Here is a 21,663-nt window from a genome sequence, read left to right as displayed (position 1 = left end):
CTGGATTTACAACAAATGGCACACAGACTGTTAGCTCTGCATGTGTGCTATAACATTGGTGTTTACCCTATTATATTGCAATTTAAGTATGTCATAAAGTTTTATCAGTGATCACATGGAAATAAACTGGAATGCAAAAGTACTGACCATGAAATATTAAGAGAATAGACTGTGAAGCAGTATGTATCGACTTCTGTATTGTGATAATTGCTTTGGTCGTGAAAATTGTAATGGGATACAGTGATATTCCTCATTTATATTTTGTGATGGTTGGGTATTTTTAGCAAATGAGTTGTCAGCAGAAAGGCTTCATTAGACCCATCAGGGTATCTGCCCATGAATAACGAATCCCAAACTGTACTGACAGTTTCCTTGAGCCAAAATGATGGAGCACCTCTGACAAAAGCCATATTGTGCTCTCCATGTGAGGAGTATAAAGAACAAAAGAGACAGTTTGTTCTTAATTTGGTCAGGTTAATATTGACACAGTTAGCTTAGAAGAATCAGAAGTGTGTGTAATGTACATTTACAGTGATCACTTGGGCAATTGACTGTTAGCTTCATGAATCAGGAAGTGTTGCTAGAGAGGAGAAGTTACAAATTCTCTTTGGATATTTCTTGGAGATTTTACTTCTTTTAAAGGATTGTCCATGTTTGTAGTCATGTTAACTATTTAATTAAAAGAGAGATTCCTATAAGAAAATTGAGTTTCAGAGAAAGAAGTTTTACAACAACATACAGCCTACATAAAATGATATTTTTCAACAGAAATACATAATAACTAAACAAGTCACATTCAAAAATCCTTTAAAAGTCTGTGGATTTCTTAAACTTTCTCATTCTGTTTACCCAGATGATAAAAAAATATTTGTGATTTCAGAATGTTGACCATATTGTTATGTTGTAGCATTGTATAAATTATTTATATGGATTAGAGAAAACAAATACACAATTTTATCATAAATGCTAAGACACTAAATCTCTCCATTATCCATGCATTTGCATAGTTAACAGCATTTGCAAAATATATGTAAATATATAAATATACTAGATTCCATTTATTTCAAGTATATTACATTTCAAGTATACTTACAGTCCATTTTTTTTATTATAGGTTACTTAGAGGGCATTACGACAACTAATAATGTTTACATATGCTGTTTACCCGCTGTACACTATGCAAATATTAATTAATATTTAAGCCAGCACATGATAATAAAGAAAGGAAAAGTAGTATAAGAATGAATAGCTGACTGACCTTTGTCATGGTTTGACTGTATGTCAGTGTATTTCCTACTATACTAATTCATCAACAGCATATTTTATAGTGTTTGTAATTAATTCTGGGTGTAGCAGCTTAACTGTTGAAATCATTAGGTTTTTTTTTCATTTCTGAAGGAAATGTTTTATTTGCTGTTAGCATTTACAATACATGCAACATTCTGGTTGTTTACTTAGGTTAGCAAATTTGTGGAAGAGTCCATATGTCTGCTATATCTCTCAATATATAGTCTTTGGTAATTTATAAGAGTTTCTTGTTTGCAACTGTCTTTATTTATTTGAATGTTTGAATGCTTCTGGAGGGAGTATCTGAATTGTGTTGTTGGTACTACTTCAAAAGAGTAAACTTTATGGATGTTTGGGGGGAGGGGTGGAATTAAACTAAATTTTAGAAAATATTATTACTTAAAGTAATAATATTTATTAACATTAATAAAATGACCTTTGCTTATTTTAAAATTAATTTTATGTTTTGATTAATAGTCCAGTCAACAAAAAAAATGGATGAGGTAGAGTCATGATGCTGTAACACATGTAATCTTACCTTGCGTTTATTCAATAGCTTAGTCAACAGCATTTTCCAGCAAATGTACTCTTTGACCTATTCTTTTAACAAGGTCTCTTTGCCATGTGTTTCATTTCTGGATGCACTTAGTGAAGAGACAACTTGTAAGAAACATTTATTGTTGATTATTAAAATGACTGTTTATGGGAAAATTGAGTAACTTATGTTGTCAGGTATTATTTGAGTATTAATTGTTGCTTAGTTATAGTAATGTGAGAAGCTTGTGTCTTATTCCTCATGCCACAGAATGAATAGGGTCTTGGGCTTTATACCTTTGCTGAATAATGACTTCTTTGTCAGAAAGTTTTCTCATTGACAGGCTATGGGGTAATGTAATAAATGTGATGTGATCAGCATCATTTTGCTTGACTTGGACTGTATTCTGACATGCCTTAATGACTTCCTCAGTATTATTGTTGATTGGATATCACTGTAAAACATCTCTTGCCCTCTTGCGCTTTTAAATCCTCAAATAACTTGCATGTTTTCTTTAAAGATGTTTTCTTTCAATGTGATGTATGGTGCTGGCACACCTAAACCCATTCCCATGCTGCTCTGAGCAGTCTCTCATCAGCTGATTGTGTTTTGCACCAGGCAGTACGGGTCTATTATGATCCCAGTAAGAAAAACATGCAAACTCTCTGAGGTATCTTTCAAAACGCTGTTTATTAGAGCTAACATTATAAGGAGAAAACACTATAGACAATCCTACATCCCTTTAGGTGGTGGGAACCCTGAGGGGGTTGCTGCACTTTTAGATAAAGGTAAGGACACACAGATGACGTAACTGCTAGTACCAAGTGGATGCTGCCTGCAGACTTCTCTGGTATAGTTAGCTGGCCAAGTTTATTCTGTGCCCAACACAGCCCAAAGGCCAATCTGGATTTGAAACACAGAAAAAAACCCATGTAGTACGTAACTGATCTCCTTCTGCATCTTGTACCCAATGGAAAGGGACAGGTAGCCTGCTCAGAGTTAATCTTTGTGCTTCTCTCAGTCATCAACATGCTGAGAACCTCAAGAAAAAAAAATACATGGTCTGAATGATAGTAAGTTTGAGAGCATGGAAGCAACGGAGAGAACCTCAAGTAGCTGGATAAGGTAATTACGTCAGTAGTACAGATCCATTATTTTTTATATTAATGTGACCCAATGTGAAGCTCTCCAGCCCAATTACTCCACCAGGGATACATACTTGGCAACTTCCCCACTTACAACAGCAGGCTACTAAATCACCTGCTGCAATATCAGTTCTTCAGTGTTGCTCTTGATCGTATGACATAAGTTAGCAAAATACAGGGCACAAGGCAAATTTGGATTTTAGCACCTTCAGGGGCTTTACCGTGGCCATTTACATCTTTAGTTCCTGCTCTGATTGGTAGAACTGACCTTTCATTGTATGGCATTTAGTGCCACACCCTCACTGTGGTAACCATTCCCACCAACAAATAGCTGCTAGCATGTGAATGTTGTATCTTCTTCTATTCTATTCGTAGTCTTGCTCTATGATGCCCTCGTGGTCCTTGGCCTTAAACTCTAGAAATATACCTCCTATCACCCTGCATGCACACATTGACTCTCCAGTTGGCCATGGTTGTGACAGGGGAGTTTTCCTTTGCCATGTAGGCAGGTTAAGAGGTTCCTCCCTCAAAATACTGCAGAAAACAGGATTTTTGGCACTCCCCAACCTACCACTTTGTGAATGCCAAATGTGGTCTGAGATGATGGCAGATATTATCTCAGTCAATGTCACTTTCATGAGGCTTCCAGTTCAGTCATGTGATTTTAACAGAAAATTTCTAATTCCTTGCATTTTCAGCTGATACAAACAATATAAAAGATAAAGCATCACGGGGCTTGAAGGCTGAAGGTTCTAACATACCCAATACTTGAATCTTCGAAAAAATGTTACTGATTTGGATGTTCAAACCTTATTCGCCATAATTCCTCGCCATAACCCCCATTCAGATTTCGTATCTGAATGTCCACCAGTAAACTGACAGCTGACTTTTGTTTGTGCATTACTCTGTGCGAATTTCACATAAAACTCATTTTTAGGAGCTATGCGAGCATCAAAGTGGAACTTCATCTCTAATCTAGGAAAAGAATCTACTTCCAAAGCATTTGACAAACAGATTTTTTTTGTTTTAAGTTTAACTTACAGGGAGGGAGATGCATTTTGTGGACACATTTGAGTACATTAATAAATAGTATTTGTATATATGTAACCAAAACAGTAATTTATCAGGTAGGAGACAGATGCAGGGGAATAACATGCCAATCTGCATATACAGTTGTGTTGTGTTGATGATGAACTGCTGTTTATTCAGGGCCAGTGTAGCTTGGCAGCATCAGAAGAACTATTAGCTAGAAGATGACAAAAAATTATATCAAATACAAATAGCAGAAACATAAAGGAGAAAATAAAATTTCTAAGTCTTTGTTCACTGGCAGTTATCAGAACTGAGGACTGAAGAGAGAGATTTATACTTTGTGCATTATGTCCTGAGGTGAGAAAGAGGGATGTATGGTTTATGTTGCAAAATCTAGATAATTCAACATTGGGCTAGTCCAAGTATAAATGAGAATAGGAATGACAAATGCAGTGTTTACCTCCTGTGTATTTGGTGTGGGGTGTGTGTGAAAATAAGCGTTTTTTTGACACAGAGATTTTAAAACTAGTTTGCCTTAGTCTGTCCTTATTTTGGGGGGTTATTGTTTTGAAGACTTGCACAGAATTCTAAGAGCAGGAATAAAGGAATCTAAAGGAATAATCAGTGATAAAATTGTATGCAATCATGTAATATCATAATGCATACATATAAAGGGCTGCAAAACTAAGTTAGCACATACAATTTCCTTTTAAGTGCCTGATTTTGCACCTCAATACTATTATTTTAACATCTGTTATTTTAAATGAAATATTGACATGACAAATTTCATTAAATATTTTTATTTTTCTAACAAAAAACGGTTTTTATTCAATAAATAGCAGTAGTCCAATACTTTTAAGCAACCTTGACAAAGCAAATAGCAGGAACAAGTAAGAATTCTGTTTCAGCAGCAGTTTCAAGAAGGCAAAACCTACATTTAGTATTTTAGTGTTCTTCAGAAATAAAAGTCCATTACTGTGCTGTGAGACCGGTTCTTGATTTGTTTTAAGCATATAGCTGTTTTGACAAATGGGATGGAATTCTTTTGCCAGTTGCAGACACTGATACTTATTAACGTTTCTGGCTATTTTCACCACAGATTTGGATGGAAAAAGCAAGGAAAAGATGCTGACATTTCTTTTACTTTCTTACCGTATTTCAGGACTGCGTGCTACACAGGAGTCTTGTTGGTGATCTGAAAGCTTTCATAGACAAATACGGGTTTGATGTACTTGTCATTTTGGCCAACTGTTTGTCAGATGAGAAGCAAACAAAACGACAAATAGCAGTATACTCGGAAAACTTAGAGCTAGGGAATCAAGTAAGTACCTGGCAAATGAATCAAATAATGTCTTTCCTGAAAATCTTTTTTTAAAGTAGTATATACCAAAGTGTTGAATAATTAAGTGGAGTCAAAAAGAAGCAACAGTTGGCCAGTAACTGAGTAGCTGTTCGAAATGGCTGCATTATTTATATGATGCAAAATGAAAGATTGTGATACTATGATTGTTTCAGACCAGCCTAATAGAAAAAGTGCATAGTTACAAGAAATACAGAAAGATACATGATTTTTCAATTTATCTAAAAGAGAATGATCTTTTTTTTTACTGGTTTTGACTTGGTATTGTGATCTACACAAATGACTCTTTGGCAATGAGGGATGAACAAAGACATTGTAAATGGTAATGACGAGAACTCACCTGTGTGTATGTTATCACTAAAGAATTTAAGCTCTGAAATGAAGCCAAATTATTACTAGGATGTTCATTTATCCAAAGCCAGGTGTTGTCCATTTTTTTTTACTATATTTGTCCCCAAATGGAAGAAATTATCTCAGTGGCAATTTTTTGAACCTTTTTCTCAGTCTTAAAAACTTCTGATTTTAAGGACAGGTAGCTAAATGACTCTATTGCTTTCAAGGTCAATATAGCTCTATTTATTTTATGAATCTTATTATCCCATTCTAGAAATACTTTTCTCATTTACCCTTAGATATTTTACTCGGATTTCTTAAGGCAACAACTAAACATTTATTTGGATTTTCTTTTACTAATGAAAAGTGAACTTGAAAGCGAAATGGTATGGTTTCAAGTAAATATTCTGACCAATTATATAATAAATACTTTGTATTGATCTTCTATTTTAATACTTCATATTTTTAGGGATCATAATAAGGCTATTACAGCAAAATGGCCAAGAAATAGATTAATAGGAATAGATAGGTATGGCTGTGTTACAGGTGAAGTAGTCAATATGTGCCCTTATGCCCATGATTGCAATGGCTTTTGAAACATCCTATTTTTCAACAGATCTGCTGTGAATTAGAAGAATGTCAGAATCCTTGTTTGGAGCTGGATCCTCTAGAATGTGGATGTGACCAAATTCTCATTTATCATCAAGAAAATTCTTTGGTGACCTGTGATCAAATTTTTCTTCTAGTTAAGGAAGTTATAAATAGAAGACAACCAGAAATGGGATCAAACAGTAGAACTTCTTCTACTGAAGCTGTTGCTGGAAGTGCTCCACTTTCACAAGGATCTTCTGGTATTATGGAATTATATGGTTCTGATGTAGAACCACAGCCCAGTTCTGCCAATTTTATAGAAAATCCTCAAGATCTAAATGGATCTATACAAGCCCATGTTGATGTTAATGTAGACCTTGTGAGTCCAGACAGTGGATTGGCTACCATTAGAAGCAGCCGGTCTTCCAAGGAGAGTTCTGTTTTCCTTAGTGATGATAGCCCTGTTGCAGAAGGTGCTGCTTCCCATCACAGTCTTCTGCCTGGCTTTGATTCCTATAGCCCTATTCCTGAAGGAGCAATAGCCGAAGAACAAAAACCTCAGTCTAGAGACAACAGCGATAACTTTGATCTTTTCAATTTTGATCTAGCACCCGTGGTTACAGCTCCATCCGAGTCATCTTCTCATTCTGTTGATTGTTCCCCAGCAGATGACTATTTCCTTAATAGTGATTCATCAGAAGGACAACAACTCACTGTGCAGAAAGAACTTGATGAGGCAAACCTGCTAGAAAATGATACAGCAAATTATTCAACTGACTTACTTATGACAACAAATGAGGAAGACAATTTAGCTGAATTTGATGAGAATCCAGGAGACATGTGTGAGAAAACTTCAAGTTTGATCGATTTAGTTGAAGGTGATTCTTCTTCACCAGAAATGTTGAAATCTGCTGATTCAAGAATTCCACCAACTCCTATGAACAGTCTTGTAGAAACTTCACCATTAGATAATGGTCAGCCTTTATTTTTCCCACAAGATGTCATAAAAAAAATTAATGAAATTGATGGCACAAATTATTCTCAGTCTCGTGTTAGATATGGGAGCTGGTGGGATGGCTTTGACCTAGAGTCTAGAAATGCTGATACATGGAGTTCAAGTGAGCAGGAATCTGTATTTCAGAGCCCTGTCTTATGGAAAGATTGTAAAGAAAGTCCCTTGCTACGAGAACATATTGATAGAAGAGCCTCAGATTCTGTATTCCTCCAAAAACAGCCAAAGCAAATGGAATACATGAGAGCAGGTCTGTGGGATAATCAGTTTAAACAAGATAATTGGAACCATGAGAATAAAGAGAAAAACAGTGAACATTCACATTTGCAGACTGCTTCTTTAGAGGAGACAAAACAAGAACCGGAGAGCTTTACTGACCTGTGGAAGGTCAGTCAGCCAACACCTCTGATGTCAGATGCATGGTGTAGTCATGAAGGGAAAGGTAGTCAGCTAGCTGGAGACTCTTATGAAGTCTGGACCAAGTTTGATGCAGGAGATATTGCTAGATCCTCAGAAAATGTATGGAACATGCCCAGACTGGATGGAGAAAAAAAATCAGTGAATATTCCTGAGGAATGGGCCATATCAAAAACTAGTTTATCCGATTCTTCAGAAATCACAGTGGACAATGAGACTGAAAATCCACCTATCCAGGAATCTCCAGAAGCCTGGGATAAAGAACGATATTATTCAGTAGAAGAATATGGAAAATCAGAAAATACAAATTCTGTTTTCAACAGTATGCAAAATAATGCCATGCTGCAAACAGAGGAAAAAACTGTATTTGGTGACCCTAAACAGAGGCCAAAACAATTTGAAAACCTAGAGACCTGGAATATGTATGATAAAAACATCACAAAAGAAGTAACAGAAGTAGTGGTGCCATGGGAGAATACCTTCTTGTATAAACACTCAGATCTTAGTTCATCAAACATAGGTAAAGATTTAGTTGTTTCTCCACCAGACACCAATTATTCAACATCTGATTCATATATATCACCTACAGATGTGGAAGACGAAAGAGAAAATGAGGACAAAGATTTTGATGAAGAAACAGTTATTGATAAATTGATAACCCCAAATTCGGCTGAGCCAAAAGTACTTGAAAAAGCAAATAAGGAACCATTATCTCCTAGAAACATGCCTTTTTCAAGCGCTGGAAACACAGACATCTGGAACACTCCCCTAAATAATGTCACCCAGTTACAAGAAAGAAATTCTGAAATTACTGCTCTGTCTGCCTCTGCTAAACTTTTCCTTAATTCAGAACACACAGCTAATCAATGTTTTTCAACTGAGATACATACCAGTGAAAGTAATTTTTCTATATCTGAAAACAGAAGAATAACACTGGTATACAATCAAAGAGTGAATGACTTATCACCACCACAGAACGAAGTAAATACTAGACAGACTGCAGCTGAATATGTAGAAACAGTGAGCAGTGTTCCTGTAGAAGACACAGACACATCTACGCCAACGTCAGACACTGGGAATGGTTTGGATCTGAAAATATATGACTTGGGAAGTGAGTTACTTAGTAAGAAGGCAGCACAAAACACTGCTGATGTTGATGAAAAGCTGGGTAGTGAGCATTCAGTGCAGCAGCTGAACTCATGGAGTTTACAGAGTGAGCAGGGTTATGAGGAAGGCTGGGACAATGCCATTGTCATCTCTCAGGAAGGAAAAGAAGAATATAAGAGAACAGATGAAGCAAGTGGACAGCAAATGATTAGTGACATTTGTAATAAACCAGTGCAAGAGGACAGTGAATCTTCATGTAACGCAGATTCAGAAGAAAACAGGTCAACAACAGAAGTTCACAGCTCCCCAGAAAAAATGAGGAATAGTGTTAGTTCAGAAGTGTTAGTCACAGAGAATGAGTCCTTTTCGAATCAAAGTAATCCTGTTAGTCAGGAAGAGAGGAAAGACTTGTCACACAATAATGTAGAATCTTCTTCAAGTCCTTCTGAGGAAGGCAGAAATTACGAATCTTTTGATGACTCCAGACCACAAAATTACAATTATAGTGAAACATCACAGCTACTTTCTGAGAAATCCGAAAAGGAGACTACAGTGATAGAGGATGCAACAAGTCCTGAGATGGAAAGTATCTCTGAAAGTTCTGATAAGGGTAGTGATAATCCTGAAAGTAATTCTTCTAAAATGCTTGGAAGCTCAGGCATCTGGAATGACTCTGGAAAGACTGGTTGTCACCTAGCCACATCAATTCCTTTGATGAATGAACCACAAGAAGCACTGGGAGAAGTGAAAGAGGGCTTACATGAAGTGGTTCCTAACCATCCAGGCATTTGTAATTCTGAGTTAGTATCTTTCAAAAACAGCTCAGAACTGAACAGCACTCATGAAAAGTTTTTAATAGACGAGTTTCAAAAGAGTCCTTCTCCTGGATATGTCAGTGTTCCTGACATTACAGATATGTCTGTGGTGGAAAATTCATTTTCACACGAAATAGGTTCTGGGAGAAATGAAAACTCTGAGAATTTAGAACCTGCTAATAATCTTTGTGGAGAGCCATGTGTAATGCTTAACGACAGTTTTCCCCAAACTGCTTGGATTTCACAGCCATGTGAAGATTTGCAATCTCCTGGAACAAGTCCTGAGGCAAGTGAAGTCCTTGAAATGGCAAACACCACGAGTAGTCTTTCAAAGGATATACAGATCAAAAGTTATTTGGAAGAAGATAATGTGTGGAGTGATTCAATAAATGATTATGCGCACTCAAGTGGAACAAGTCCTGATTTAAGTGATGCATCTGTGAACGTGTGGGGAGATCTTCCAGTTGCCAGTCATCACAAAAGAAGTAAGGATATATGGGATATTAAAAATAATAAAAATCTTGAAGATGCTTGTAAAAGGAATGAATTTGGGAATGAATGTGAAGAAGGAGTTGAAACAAGTACTGAACAGAACAAAGTTCCTAAAAGCTTAGATTTTTGGAATGCCCATGTAGATGATGATACTGTATCTTCTTTATCAAGTCCTGACATAAATGAGGATTCAGAGAATTCGGAAGCATGTCCAGAGGTGATTCATGAAGATTCCACATATGAGAACAAACAGCACAAAGCATCTGAAATTGGAGAGGATTATGCTCAATCCAATGCAAGAAGTCATAAAGCAAATGAAGACAGTTTAGATGCAAAAACTAAGGTGCGAGAGGAGGTCCAGGTAGGCATCTTCAATGAAAATCCTGAAACAATTCAAGCTGGGAAAGTATTGCAGGAGGACTTGACTATAATGGAGTGTAATGAGACTTCTGAATATTTAGATCGCTGGGAAACATTTCAGGAAAAAGCTCAAGTGAGTATTTTCAGTGATAAAACAGGTAGCAGAGTAGACTCATATTTGTATCAAATGAATGAAGATACTACACCAAGGTTTGCTGTTGGTGATAAAGAAGAGTATTCTTCAAAAGCTGTAGATATGTGGAGTATGTCATTGGAAGCTGATGTAAGAACTGATCCAAAATCCACAGCAGGAACATTTGGTTTTCCAGATGACAGTTCAGAATGGTGGAATTCACAACCTTGTGAAGAAAAGCAAGTGGAAGATCAGTATTCTGTTTCAAGTCACTCTGCAACAAACCAGTTAACAAATAGTAAGGAGGACTCCTGGGGACCACCTTCACAAGATGAAGAACTAACAGAAGCGCATTTCACTAATGCAAGTAATGATGGAAATCAGCCTCCCTCCCAGCACTGCGATGAAAAAGAAAATGAAAGGCTAGTACATCCTATGAATATTCCTGATAATAAAATAAATCAAGACACTGTACAGTTCAAACAATTTGATCCTTTCATACTGGACAAAGAAGAAAGGGGCTTGAAAGAGCAGTTGTTTGCTACAGATGAGGAAAATCAACTGACTCCACAGAGTCCTTTTTCAGATGAGGAACAAGGTATGCCAAATACATCAGTTCAAGAAATCACTGTATCAGATCTACCAAAAGAGGGAAAGGCAAGTCTCATTCCTCAAGAACAACAGCAGGACACCATTGAAAAGTTAGAAGTGCACAACTCCCTGCCAGGTGCTTTCACTGTAGAAGACTTATCTTTTGAAATGACAGAGAAGTCAAGTCCAAAGTGGAGTATATTAGTTCCCCAAACTGCTCTTATCCCAGATATTTTACAGGATAACACACAAGAAAGTGACCAGCTGTTTTCAGTGGAACCTGACCTGTGGACTAATGCTGAGCAGACTGTCACTTTGAAATCAGATGGTGAAAATCCTGATATATTAAGTCACTGTGACCAAGACAATAGTTCAGAGGCATCAAGCAGTCCCGATGTGTGCCAGGAGTATGAAGCTAAGCATGCCTCTATCCCATCTTCTCAGGTTGGGGTGGAGCCTGAAGACAAAGATGGTCAGCTGATTCATGCATGGTCAAATATGAGTAAAGAGACAGATTTTGATTCACAGTGTCAGTTAGTAATGCAGAAGGTAGAGACACAGTCTGAAAGTGGTAGCCCCCAGGACTATGATCAGGGAAAGACCGATGAATCCTATCAGCTAATCTCTTCTAATACTCAGGAGCCTCCTGAATTTGCAGTTTTGGAAGAATATGGTCTGGAAAATAAACTTGTTACTGACCCAATTGAGTCGGCTGAAATTACCAATGAAGTTTTAGAAGTGACGTCCTTAGATCTGAAAGACACATTCCATGAAAGTTTTACTCTTGCAAGCCATCAAGGAACACCAACTGATACAGCTCAAATAGCAACCTCCCAAATGCATTTGGTTCCCATGGATTTCACTCTACCTGATAGGGCAGAACAAAGCTTAAAAGAAATAAGTGCCTTAGCTGAAGTTGGAAAATATTCTGATATTGACCATACAGCAATAACTGGTGATGAGCTAGACATCTCAGAAGAATGTGTGGATGAATCTGAGACAGGGGTAGAACATAACATCAGGGGCACTTCGGTGACTAACATCCTGACAAGCACATGTGGTGGAATGAACATATTGGCAGTAGTAGGGAGTGAAGCAGCAGAAGGGGAACGAAAGGATAAACAGATATTCTTTCCCAAATCGTTTGTGCCTGGTGGTAATGAAGGCCATGAATCTGATTCAAATGATCAACTGGTTGATGACGTAGTGAAAGAATCTGAAGATGTAACTGAAAATGATGTTCCTCTGTTTAAGGAAATGCCTGGTGACCAATCACCAGTGGTGTGTACTCCTCCATCCTATGTATCTTTTGATGCTGAACCCTCTGGCAGCAGACAGTGTGCAAAGGATGAGCTCTTGTCACAGCAGCCATTTTGTGACAGTGTTTCTCTGGAAAAACCTTTACCACTGCCAACTCCTTCGGAAAGTGCAGAAGGCATCCTAATGACCAAAGACAGCAGCATTAAAGATCAGTTGTCTGACACAGCCACAGAGTGCCTTCAGGAAAATCACACATCAGTATCTCCATTCTCTGAGTCTGAAGTAACTCTAGGATCTTCTGAGATTTCGGTAGGAAAATCTGAAGCAGAAACAACTGATCTCGACTCACCGCCAGGTGGAGATAAAAGATCACCTGATGGTAAGAAAACCTGCTTTCCAGAGCAAGTTCATAGGACAAAGAAAGAAGGAAGTGTCTGGAGTATTACTGCTGAATGATGAGTCTTTGAGTGAAGTTTGAAGTTTGTGTGTCTTCCTGATGTACAAAACTCTACTGTGGGAAGACCTTACCCTTCTAGACAGATCTAAAGCTTTAAAACATTGAAGTAGGAACATTATTTCTGTTGTTTGTACAGGGCCTAGCATATGGGATACCAAATCATTTCTCCCGTAGGAATGGTTACAGTGTTAATGTATAATCTTTAACAATTACAATGATGATGATGATGTTATAAAATTCAAGTACACATTAACAGAGCAGAGCAAACTGAGAAGAACTTTATGTCACTGTACTGATTTAAAGAAATCATGGTGACTGAAATAGTAATTAAAAAACTAAAAGGAGTTTCTGTTTGCCTTTTTAGAAACTGGTACTGGCTCCCTACTTTGTAGGGAGAATAAGCCGAGAAATTCCTCTGAGAGCCCTGAACTGAAAAGTACAGAGGGCAAGGAAGATGTGAGGATGCAGGTGCACAGAGATCCAACTTCACTGGAGATGGATTACATCCTTCTTACTGAGGAAGAAAATGTACCTTTAAGGAAGGATACCCTTGAAGGAAATGAAAGTGATTTTGCATTTCAAGAAGCTAATGTAGCTGAACAAACACGATCTCATGAAGACTTTTCACCAGGTTCCTTGAATACCTTTCAGCCAATCTCCATTACAAATGAAAGGGAAGATCACTCTGTTTGTGGGACTGAATCGGACTCTGTTCACTTAGAAGAGAACAGTTCTTCCGTTGTGCCTCAAAATCTCCATGATGATGAAAGGAGATCACAGGAAAGCTGTGGGCAAGATGAGGGCTGGATTATATTGGGCCAAAATGAAGTCAGTGACATACCACCTGAAGAAATTTCTGCTGAGTCAGAGATGCCAAAATCAGGGTCTGGACATTCTGGCAAAGAACTGGCAGCTGTTTTAGCACAGGAGTTGATTCTTGATACTCAGGCAGAATTTCAAGTAGAAACTCCCCTTCAGACATCTTCTGAACACGAGGGCTCTTCTCCTTCAGACAGCCTGACTACCAAGGATGAGAGTTTGGGCATCACAGGAACACGTGCATTGCAGGTGGTTGGTGGTGATGCTGCATGGGAAGAAAATTCTCAACAGAGACTTGGAAATAACATAGCAACAGAACAAGAAATGAAGGAGGAAACTGTGCTTCTCAACAGTAAAAGTGAACTGAGTCAAAAATCAGGGTAAGGCAAAACCAACCTGTTTCCTGTCAATTCTTCTGTTCACTTATCATCAATGTTATTGACGTGTACGATGTTATGAATAGATGGCAGGACTTTCAAGTCTAATTATATTTACATGACTTAAGTATCACTATATTCTTCCCTTTGTAAAAAGAAAATCTTGGTTCTTGGTTGCTTGATATGAGTCAAATTAGGATTGTTTTGCAATGCAGGAAGCTTGTAAGGCCCTTTCCCTGCAGCAGTAAGTCCGTCTTCCTTCTATGAAGTCCCATAGACTTCATAATCTATCTTTATCTATCTTTAATCTATCATAATCTATCTTTAAATCTGAAACAGATGTGGCCAGGGAATGCAGGCCAAAGCCAGGTACTGATGGTATTGCCAGTCCAGATGCAATGCCAGTGATGACATTATAGAGGGACTGAAGCACTGTCTCTGCCGAATGCAAAACTGCTGGGAAGGAAGATAGGAGGAAGTCAAGGCCCAGGGTCAGGAAAAGGTGCCGCTTATAGAGGAAAGAGAAGGATGATGGAAAATTATGGTCTTTGTGGTTATTTCCAAGCTGTAGTCAGGTCAGAGCAGCATTTCTGTCTGTTTGGACTGGACTGGCAGTTGAGGCAGTTTGAGTGTATTTGCACCTTCCTGTGGGTGGAAGTGCAGCCTCTCTGCTGACAGCATTACTACTGCCTGCTGTCTCTCTGCTGTGTCACCAGATGGAGAGAGAGATGACCCTCATGACTCCATTTACTGCAGTTTATTGCAGATTGTGCTTCAGTTGTTGATTCCTCATCTCTTACAACGAGGAGGTTGTAACTGCTACAGTGGACTTCTAGGGTAGCCCCAGAGATGCAAGTGTGGAAGTCTGACCTCATTTTTCCTGGGCATCTGCAACTGACATGCTACAGTTTTACAAAGAGGAACCTGGCATGGTATTTATACAGTGAAATTCTTGTGAACAGTAAAAGAAACTTCCCCGTACAAATAAAACTAGGGGGTGTAACTGCCTTGTACTTGTTATTCCTTTCGAACAGCACTTGCCCAAAAGAACATACGTGGAATGAAACATGTGAAAACCTGTTGTTTGTGTGAAGTGCAAGACTGATTTTTTACTTACTTTCAGGTTTCTCCCAAGCAGTTGTCAGTTCAGTGTAGAATACACATCACATTCACAACTTCTATCATCACGTCTTAATTGGCTTGCAATTTATTCTAGCCTTTATTTTTTGAAATTTTCACTAATAATTTTGCAATTTTAGCAGTAGGGTTTTTTTCCTTTAAAGGTGGCATACCTGTGTACGATAGTATAACCCTGATAACAGCATGTACAAATAATCTATGATATAAAAGCACAGCTTTTTGCTAACCCCCTCCCCACCGCAAACAGTTAACAATTTATTAGGATTTCAGGAATGAATAGTTTAATAGCTGTGATTTATCTTCCCCCAGACTTGTTAAAATATGTCCCCTCTAAACATTTTCACAGATTTTTCAAAGAGTGTATCATTACCACAAGATCAGACAGTGTTATAGCTGAGCTGTTTTTAATATATGGTAAGTGCTGGCTTCATCCTGAACAGAAATCATGGTCTCAGAAACTCTGAAATATGATGATGTTACTTGCAGGCTTAAACTTAAGCACCTGTATAGGACTTCAGGTTTTCTTGACAGGCAAGATTTTGAGTAGTATACAGAGCATACTTTGTCCTCATACACTGGCCCTGGCTGAAATCGCTTCAATCTAACTAGACAGACAGCACTGAGGAGAACATGAGATGAAAGAGGCTCTGTTTCTGTAGGGCAGTGACAGCTTTTATTGATGCGGGTTAGCATTTACTGCCCTCAAGAAAGAGGCAAATCTTCAGAAGGGTTAGCAGAAGATGAGCACTCCCCAGTTCTGTATGGTCTAAAGTAAACCAAATACTGAGTGCTTGACCTTGAAACTATGAAAAGTAGAACTGGTTGGCACAACATTTCTGTTGCACCCAATCTTCCAAGCTTCTAACTTCTGTTCCAGAAGGAAAAGTAGAAATTTTGACATTTTCTACAAAAGAGAAACCTGGAAGAAGCAAACCAAGCAAAATCCCTAAGCAGTTGTTTTGAATCCACATCAGTGTGTTGAAGGACGGCTTGGGATTTGCGGATCTAGGAAAACTAGACATCCTTTCACTTTGAGGCAGTTTGGTTGTTAGCACTGGTCCACACCCTGGACGTCATCTTCCTCCATTATCTCTGCAGGGTTTCACTGGGAGTTCATCAAAACCAACTAATTTCAATGAATAAAGCTGGTTTAAAAACCAGTAATTTCTACTGAAAATCTTTAAATCAAAAAATGCTTACCACCTCTGCTCACAATAAATGGTGAATGGGATGGGAAAAAGGGACAGTTGTTTAGAGGCTACTTGCAGGCTTGCAAATCTGACATGAACAAATCAGCTGTCAATTCCTCGGTCTCCCATAAAGCATTTTAAATTAAAAGCAGCCAGATGCTGACCCTGCTTAAGTCACACTGATTAATTACATGCAGGCAGCATCCCAGGGTTTGACTTGCCATGCTTACGTGCCCATGATGTTCTTAGAGAGGAAAACAAAACTGGTCTAGGTGTCTGATTTTAAATGATTTTTATAAATGAGCACAATGGAGTTGAGATAACTTTGAAGTAATAAGATTCCTTGTTAGAAACCTTAAGAAAAGAATCTGATTTTTGAACTTACACTGGCGATGGATTTATAAGGGTTTTTAACATCCTTATTGCTATGAATTGTTAGATCCACTTTGAGAGGAACTCTGCTGTTCTTTAGGAACTTCTGTTAAGTCTCCAAAGTAAAAACTTGACTCTTGTACACAATAGTAGTTTGCACTGGTGTTTCAGATGTAGTACATTCATTATTCTTAGAGCTTAGTATATTGTCTTAGACTGATTCCCACATTAAGGTCCCAAACTGGACCATGTTAATGTCAGAGTGTTTTCAGTGAAAACTTAAATGCATGATGGAATATGGTGCATCCTGCAAGGAAAGGATACAGTAGTTCTCAGTATAGAATGTATATGTGGTCACTATAGCTTCCACTATAGGCTTTTTTCTTGTTGTTTAATACTTGTTTAATACTTGTTTAGTACCAAATGCCTTTTCAGTTGATAGCAGTGGCTATTTCTGTCCTTAACACTAGGGATGCTGAAGCCCAGAGAAGTAAAGAAAAGCAAGGAAGTTATTCAGCATCTGCATTAACAATTATTTATGGAAGCATGGAACCAGTAAAATCCACTTTCCTTCAGGTTTATGTTTCGTTGTTAGAGTTTTTTGGTGATGAGGTATGAAATCTAATGGAAGTTTTTTCCCACCATTAATGTTATTAAAAATATTGCTCTTGTACGAGGCTATCATACCTAATAGGGATTGCTTTTACAGTGCTGCTTTCCCCTCCGTTTCCTCTGTGCTTGGTAGCTGATGTTCAATAAACTTGTAATGAGCGTACGTTTTTCATCAGTTAGATAATGACTTCAGACTTTTTAGGGGATAGCAGAGACACGTGCAGATATCCCTAGGCGTACCCACAGCATGATCACGGAGGCCTTGATTCCTGTGAAACCAAAGCAACACACAAAAGATATTATGGTAGAAAGGATAAAATACATACGCGAATAATTATTTCTAGATTATATATCAATTTCATTAAACCTCTTACATAAACAGCTGAAGAAACAGCAACTGACATGGTAGAAGTGTGTAATTAGAAATGCTTTCTAATGCATTTTGTTGACAGTTTTAAAAACACTGGTTCCTTCTTAAAACATACCTCAGTGTGCAGCTTGTAAATCTGAAATTAACTGCCCTTCTTGGCCGACAAAGTTTAAAACAATGTGATAGAGCAGAACTGCCAGCCTGTGGGAGGTTAGCACAGAAACACTGGTGTCATCACACATACTAAGTCTTTTCTCTTGTTCTTATTTCAGTGGAGTTTCTGGATGGCCTGATGGTGCTAGTCTTCAAGCTCTGAGTCCACCAAAGATTTACATCTTTGAAGTAGGCTTTGGCAGAACTGAACCAAAGTCTAAGTAACTGATACTCAGCTCTCAGAAGTGTCCTTCTGCCTGAATTCTTGTACTTCTGAAAGGCCATAATTTTGACTCAGTAGATTCTTGGATGTTTCACTAAATATGACTCTTGCCTTGACTGAAGAGTCTATTTCCTAGCTTATGCTTAATTGAGCCTACTTGGTGTCAGAAAATTAAGCAACCTTAATCTGGAGGTCTGGCTGGATAGCTGTGCCCTGAGCATGGATTACATTCTCTGCTCATTTTTTTGTTTTGTCAAATACTTTTGCTTTATGCAATTAAGTTTGCATTCTGAACCTGTAACGCCTGTCTCTGTGGTAGTGCTTTCAGAAATGGCTCCTGAATCCGGGGCTTTCTCTAGTGCACCTTTTGCTTCCCACAAGGAAGCTTTCCTTGTGGCCTGCTGGTTGTTGTTTCATATGCCCCTTGGCAGGGTATAGAAATTAGGTTCCTTATTTTTACGTATGTACTTCACCTTCATATATTTATGTATGGCACAAACACAGTATCTCTGAAGAGTAAAGTAACTCATCATTTGTACTCAAATAGATGATGGGGACATCCCAACTAACGGATTGAATTGGTAGTCTAAAGTTTATGGAGACCTTTACTCAGTAACTGCCTTCTAAGCCCATTTCTGAATCCACAACTTATTCACGTGTTCTTGTTTAGAAAAAAATGAAGTTCATGCTTGCATACTGTGCTGAAGTAGGTTCTTTTAGCAGTGGAGTAAGGATCAGTAAAGGATGCGGTTTGCATTATTTTCTGCTCTCATCCAGAAAGTGTCTGTCACTTTGTCTAAGAAAATCAACTGTTTTATAGAAGAGGTAATTAAAGTTTTGAAACAGAAAGCATAAACAAAAATGTGAATGAAGAAGTGGATTAAAATCTTGATGTCTGCTGGTCACTGTCCCCTTCATCCCAATGTCAAGCATAACAACTCTGCAGGCTGTTCAGGTGGGTTTTAAGAAAGTCTGTGACTGGTGGTAAAGTTCTTCCCTCCTGTCCTGTTTTGCTTCTGCAAGAAAAAGCAGCAGCAGGAAGAAAAGTATGAGGATGCTTGCTAGCATTAAAACACTGAAGAAAAGACATAAACCTGTCTCAGTAATATACGAACACCAGAAATAATAAACCCTAGAGGTTTCTTTGGCCTCATAAAAAAGTACAAGAAGATTTGATAGCACATTATTAATGTCAGTCTTTCCAGAAAGAAAATAGCTTTTTATACAGCTTTCCATATGTGACCATCCAAGAGTGACTACACTTAAAAATGAAGACTTCATGGAGCACTGTACGAATGTTGGGTAGGCAGGATAACATACTTTGCTGCTGCTATGGCTGGATGTGTGCCAGCAGTAAAATTTATGAAGACTGGAGGTCTTTTGCTTCCTGATAGAAGCTGTCCTGTCTTGCAGAGCTGTATGAAGCTCAGTGGTGATGCAGTGGTCAGGAATCAGAGGGAGAACACTGCAAATGACTATGCTAGCATTTACCTACCAGCACACTCCTCAGGGTGTGTTAGTGGTTGTGTATACCAGATCATTCTTGCTCTTAGCTTTGCTGTAGGGAAGGATTATCCTTTTCCTTAGTAGGAAGAGTTAGAAAGAGCTGAGGGAAATACTATGAAATTATGTATTCACTTGAGAAATAAGAAGTAGTGAGAGCAGCAGAGATAAGGACACTGATGTTTGGGACATTTGGGGGAGAGCTTGGAAAACTGGTGGCAAAACTGAGTGGAAGACAATTTCCTTTGAGCAACTGCCAACATTTATTTAACCCACTAGAATAAAGCTTCCACAAAAGAAAGCTTAATTTATCTTTCTGATACCATGTTCTCAAAGAAGCAGGAATCAGTCTTTTCTGCTCACTTGTATAGTGACTTTTTGGAAAAGAGTTCTTCCACTGCCTCTGTCCAAAATATCTCTCTGTGTCCATTGCTGTACTGCTAGCTTTTAAAATTGCCCAGTACTGTAAGCAATCCAGTAAATTATTAATAGAGCAGCCTGTTTTCATCACATTGCCTGTGGCCAACAGTGAATAAAGAGAATTAAATATCATGAAAGAAAAATCTGTGACTATTTCAAGATTAATAAGAGTTCTGAGACTACTCTGCTATGTCTGTGATTTAGCCAAATGCACATCATATATCTCAAAGCCATTAATGATTCAAGTCAAATACCAATGTCCAGTACTGAACTGAAATACTGACAGAATGGAACCAGGGAAAAAATTCTCATTGACTCCAGTGGACCACGGGTTTCACCCAGTATTTTCTCAAAAAGTCTGTTCTATCACCCCAAAGCTAGGATAAGGCAATGAATTAGGGAGCCCAGGGTTGCTTCTTGCTGTAATGGACAAAGCAGGCTGCTATATATAGGAAGCCTAAAAGACTGAAAATCTGTTGTAAGTTTAAGAGGCCACATTCTGCAAAGTAACCTTTACTTCCCTTTGGATGCCTCTGTTCCCTTTTTTCCTTGCATACCTGTGGGGCTGTCATCTTTCACTCCTGTCAAGATTGTTTATTAATTGACCAGATTTGCTGGAAAGCAATTCCAGGCACTCCGGGGACCAGTCATGCTGCTTCAGTGGTGCTTCCAGCTCCTGCTGAACTACAAGATTATGGACTTGAAATGGGAATTGAACTCATGTCTCCTACTTGGCAGCACAAAGTGTGACAATTGACTAAACACAAGGAGCATGCTTTAGAGGTTAAAAACAAACATGTAAGGAAAAGAGCAATAACTGAGAAGGTTGCTTGTAGGAAAGTCCATGTAAATGAAAGTTAATGCCTTGTAACAAAAGTAAAAAGTGAACTGAAACTAAACAAAATGTTTAGATCGGCATGAGCAAGAACTCTAAGATTGCTGGCTCAGAACTTGAGATTTCAATGTTAATCTGAGTTTGGGATGGGAAACTATATAATAATGTATTTTACGTTCTTATATATCATACCATTATAATCAGAGTAATACATATGATGTATTAGAAGCTCTATGTTATATATTAGCCTTTGTGAATATGTTGCTTCTGTGTAAAAAGAAGAATCCCTGGGACAGAGTCAGAGCAGGGAGCTTTCCAATTACATAGCTGTAAATTCATTAAAACTTTTTTTTTTTGTAATTTTGTAATAATCTATTTTAATGGCAGTGAATCTCACTGCTAACCTTTTTTGTTGATTGAAGTAACATATACTCTTCATGCATGGGCTTTAGTAACACCATTTCTTTCCCTCTACTTGATTTGGCCTATGAAGTCATGACAACCATCTTTTTTGTTATCAATTTTGGGGTGATACAGTATTTTCCATCACCATCTGGAGGTTGAAAATTAATTAAAACTAAAAACCCAGTTTTCCATTGCAGAGCCAGCTGTTAACAATAGCAGCAGCCAATATGGTGATGATCCCATTTTTATAAAAACAGCATTAATATTTAAATGCTAAATACCAAGTACTTTATAAAAACCTTTTAACAAGAAGGGAA

The 21,663-nt window shown here is 38.0% G+C and overlaps 1 protein-coding gene across 2 annotated transcripts in view; it reads left to right on the top strand.

Annotated features, from left to right (window-relative positions):
* The window catches only part of PRUNE2 (prune homolog 2 with BCH domain), a gene marked incomplete at both ends in the record, with an annotated part of 141,551 nt that overhangs the window by 78,283 nt on the left and 41,605 nt on the right, over positions 1-21,663 (top strand). For both annotated transcript variants that reach the window (XM_082337584.1, XM_082337583.1), the window contains 3 exons: positions 5,162-5,320; positions 6,309-12,849; positions 13,292-14,126. In XM_082337584.1, the coding sequence (XP_082193710.1) occupies positions 5,162-5,320; positions 6,309-12,849; positions 13,292-14,126 (7,535 nt within the window). The remainder of the gene's footprint in view (positions 1-5,161; positions 5,321-6,308; positions 12,850-13,291; positions 14,127-21,663) is intronic.

This window comes from Platalea leucorodia, assembly GCF_965183815.1.
Source record: "Platalea leucorodia genome assembly, chromosome: Z".
Taxonomy (NCBI): domain Eukaryota; kingdom Metazoa; phylum Chordata; class Aves; order Pelecaniformes; family Threskiornithidae; genus Platalea; species Platalea leucorodia.
This window is presented reverse-complemented; position numbering and strand designations above follow the sequence as displayed.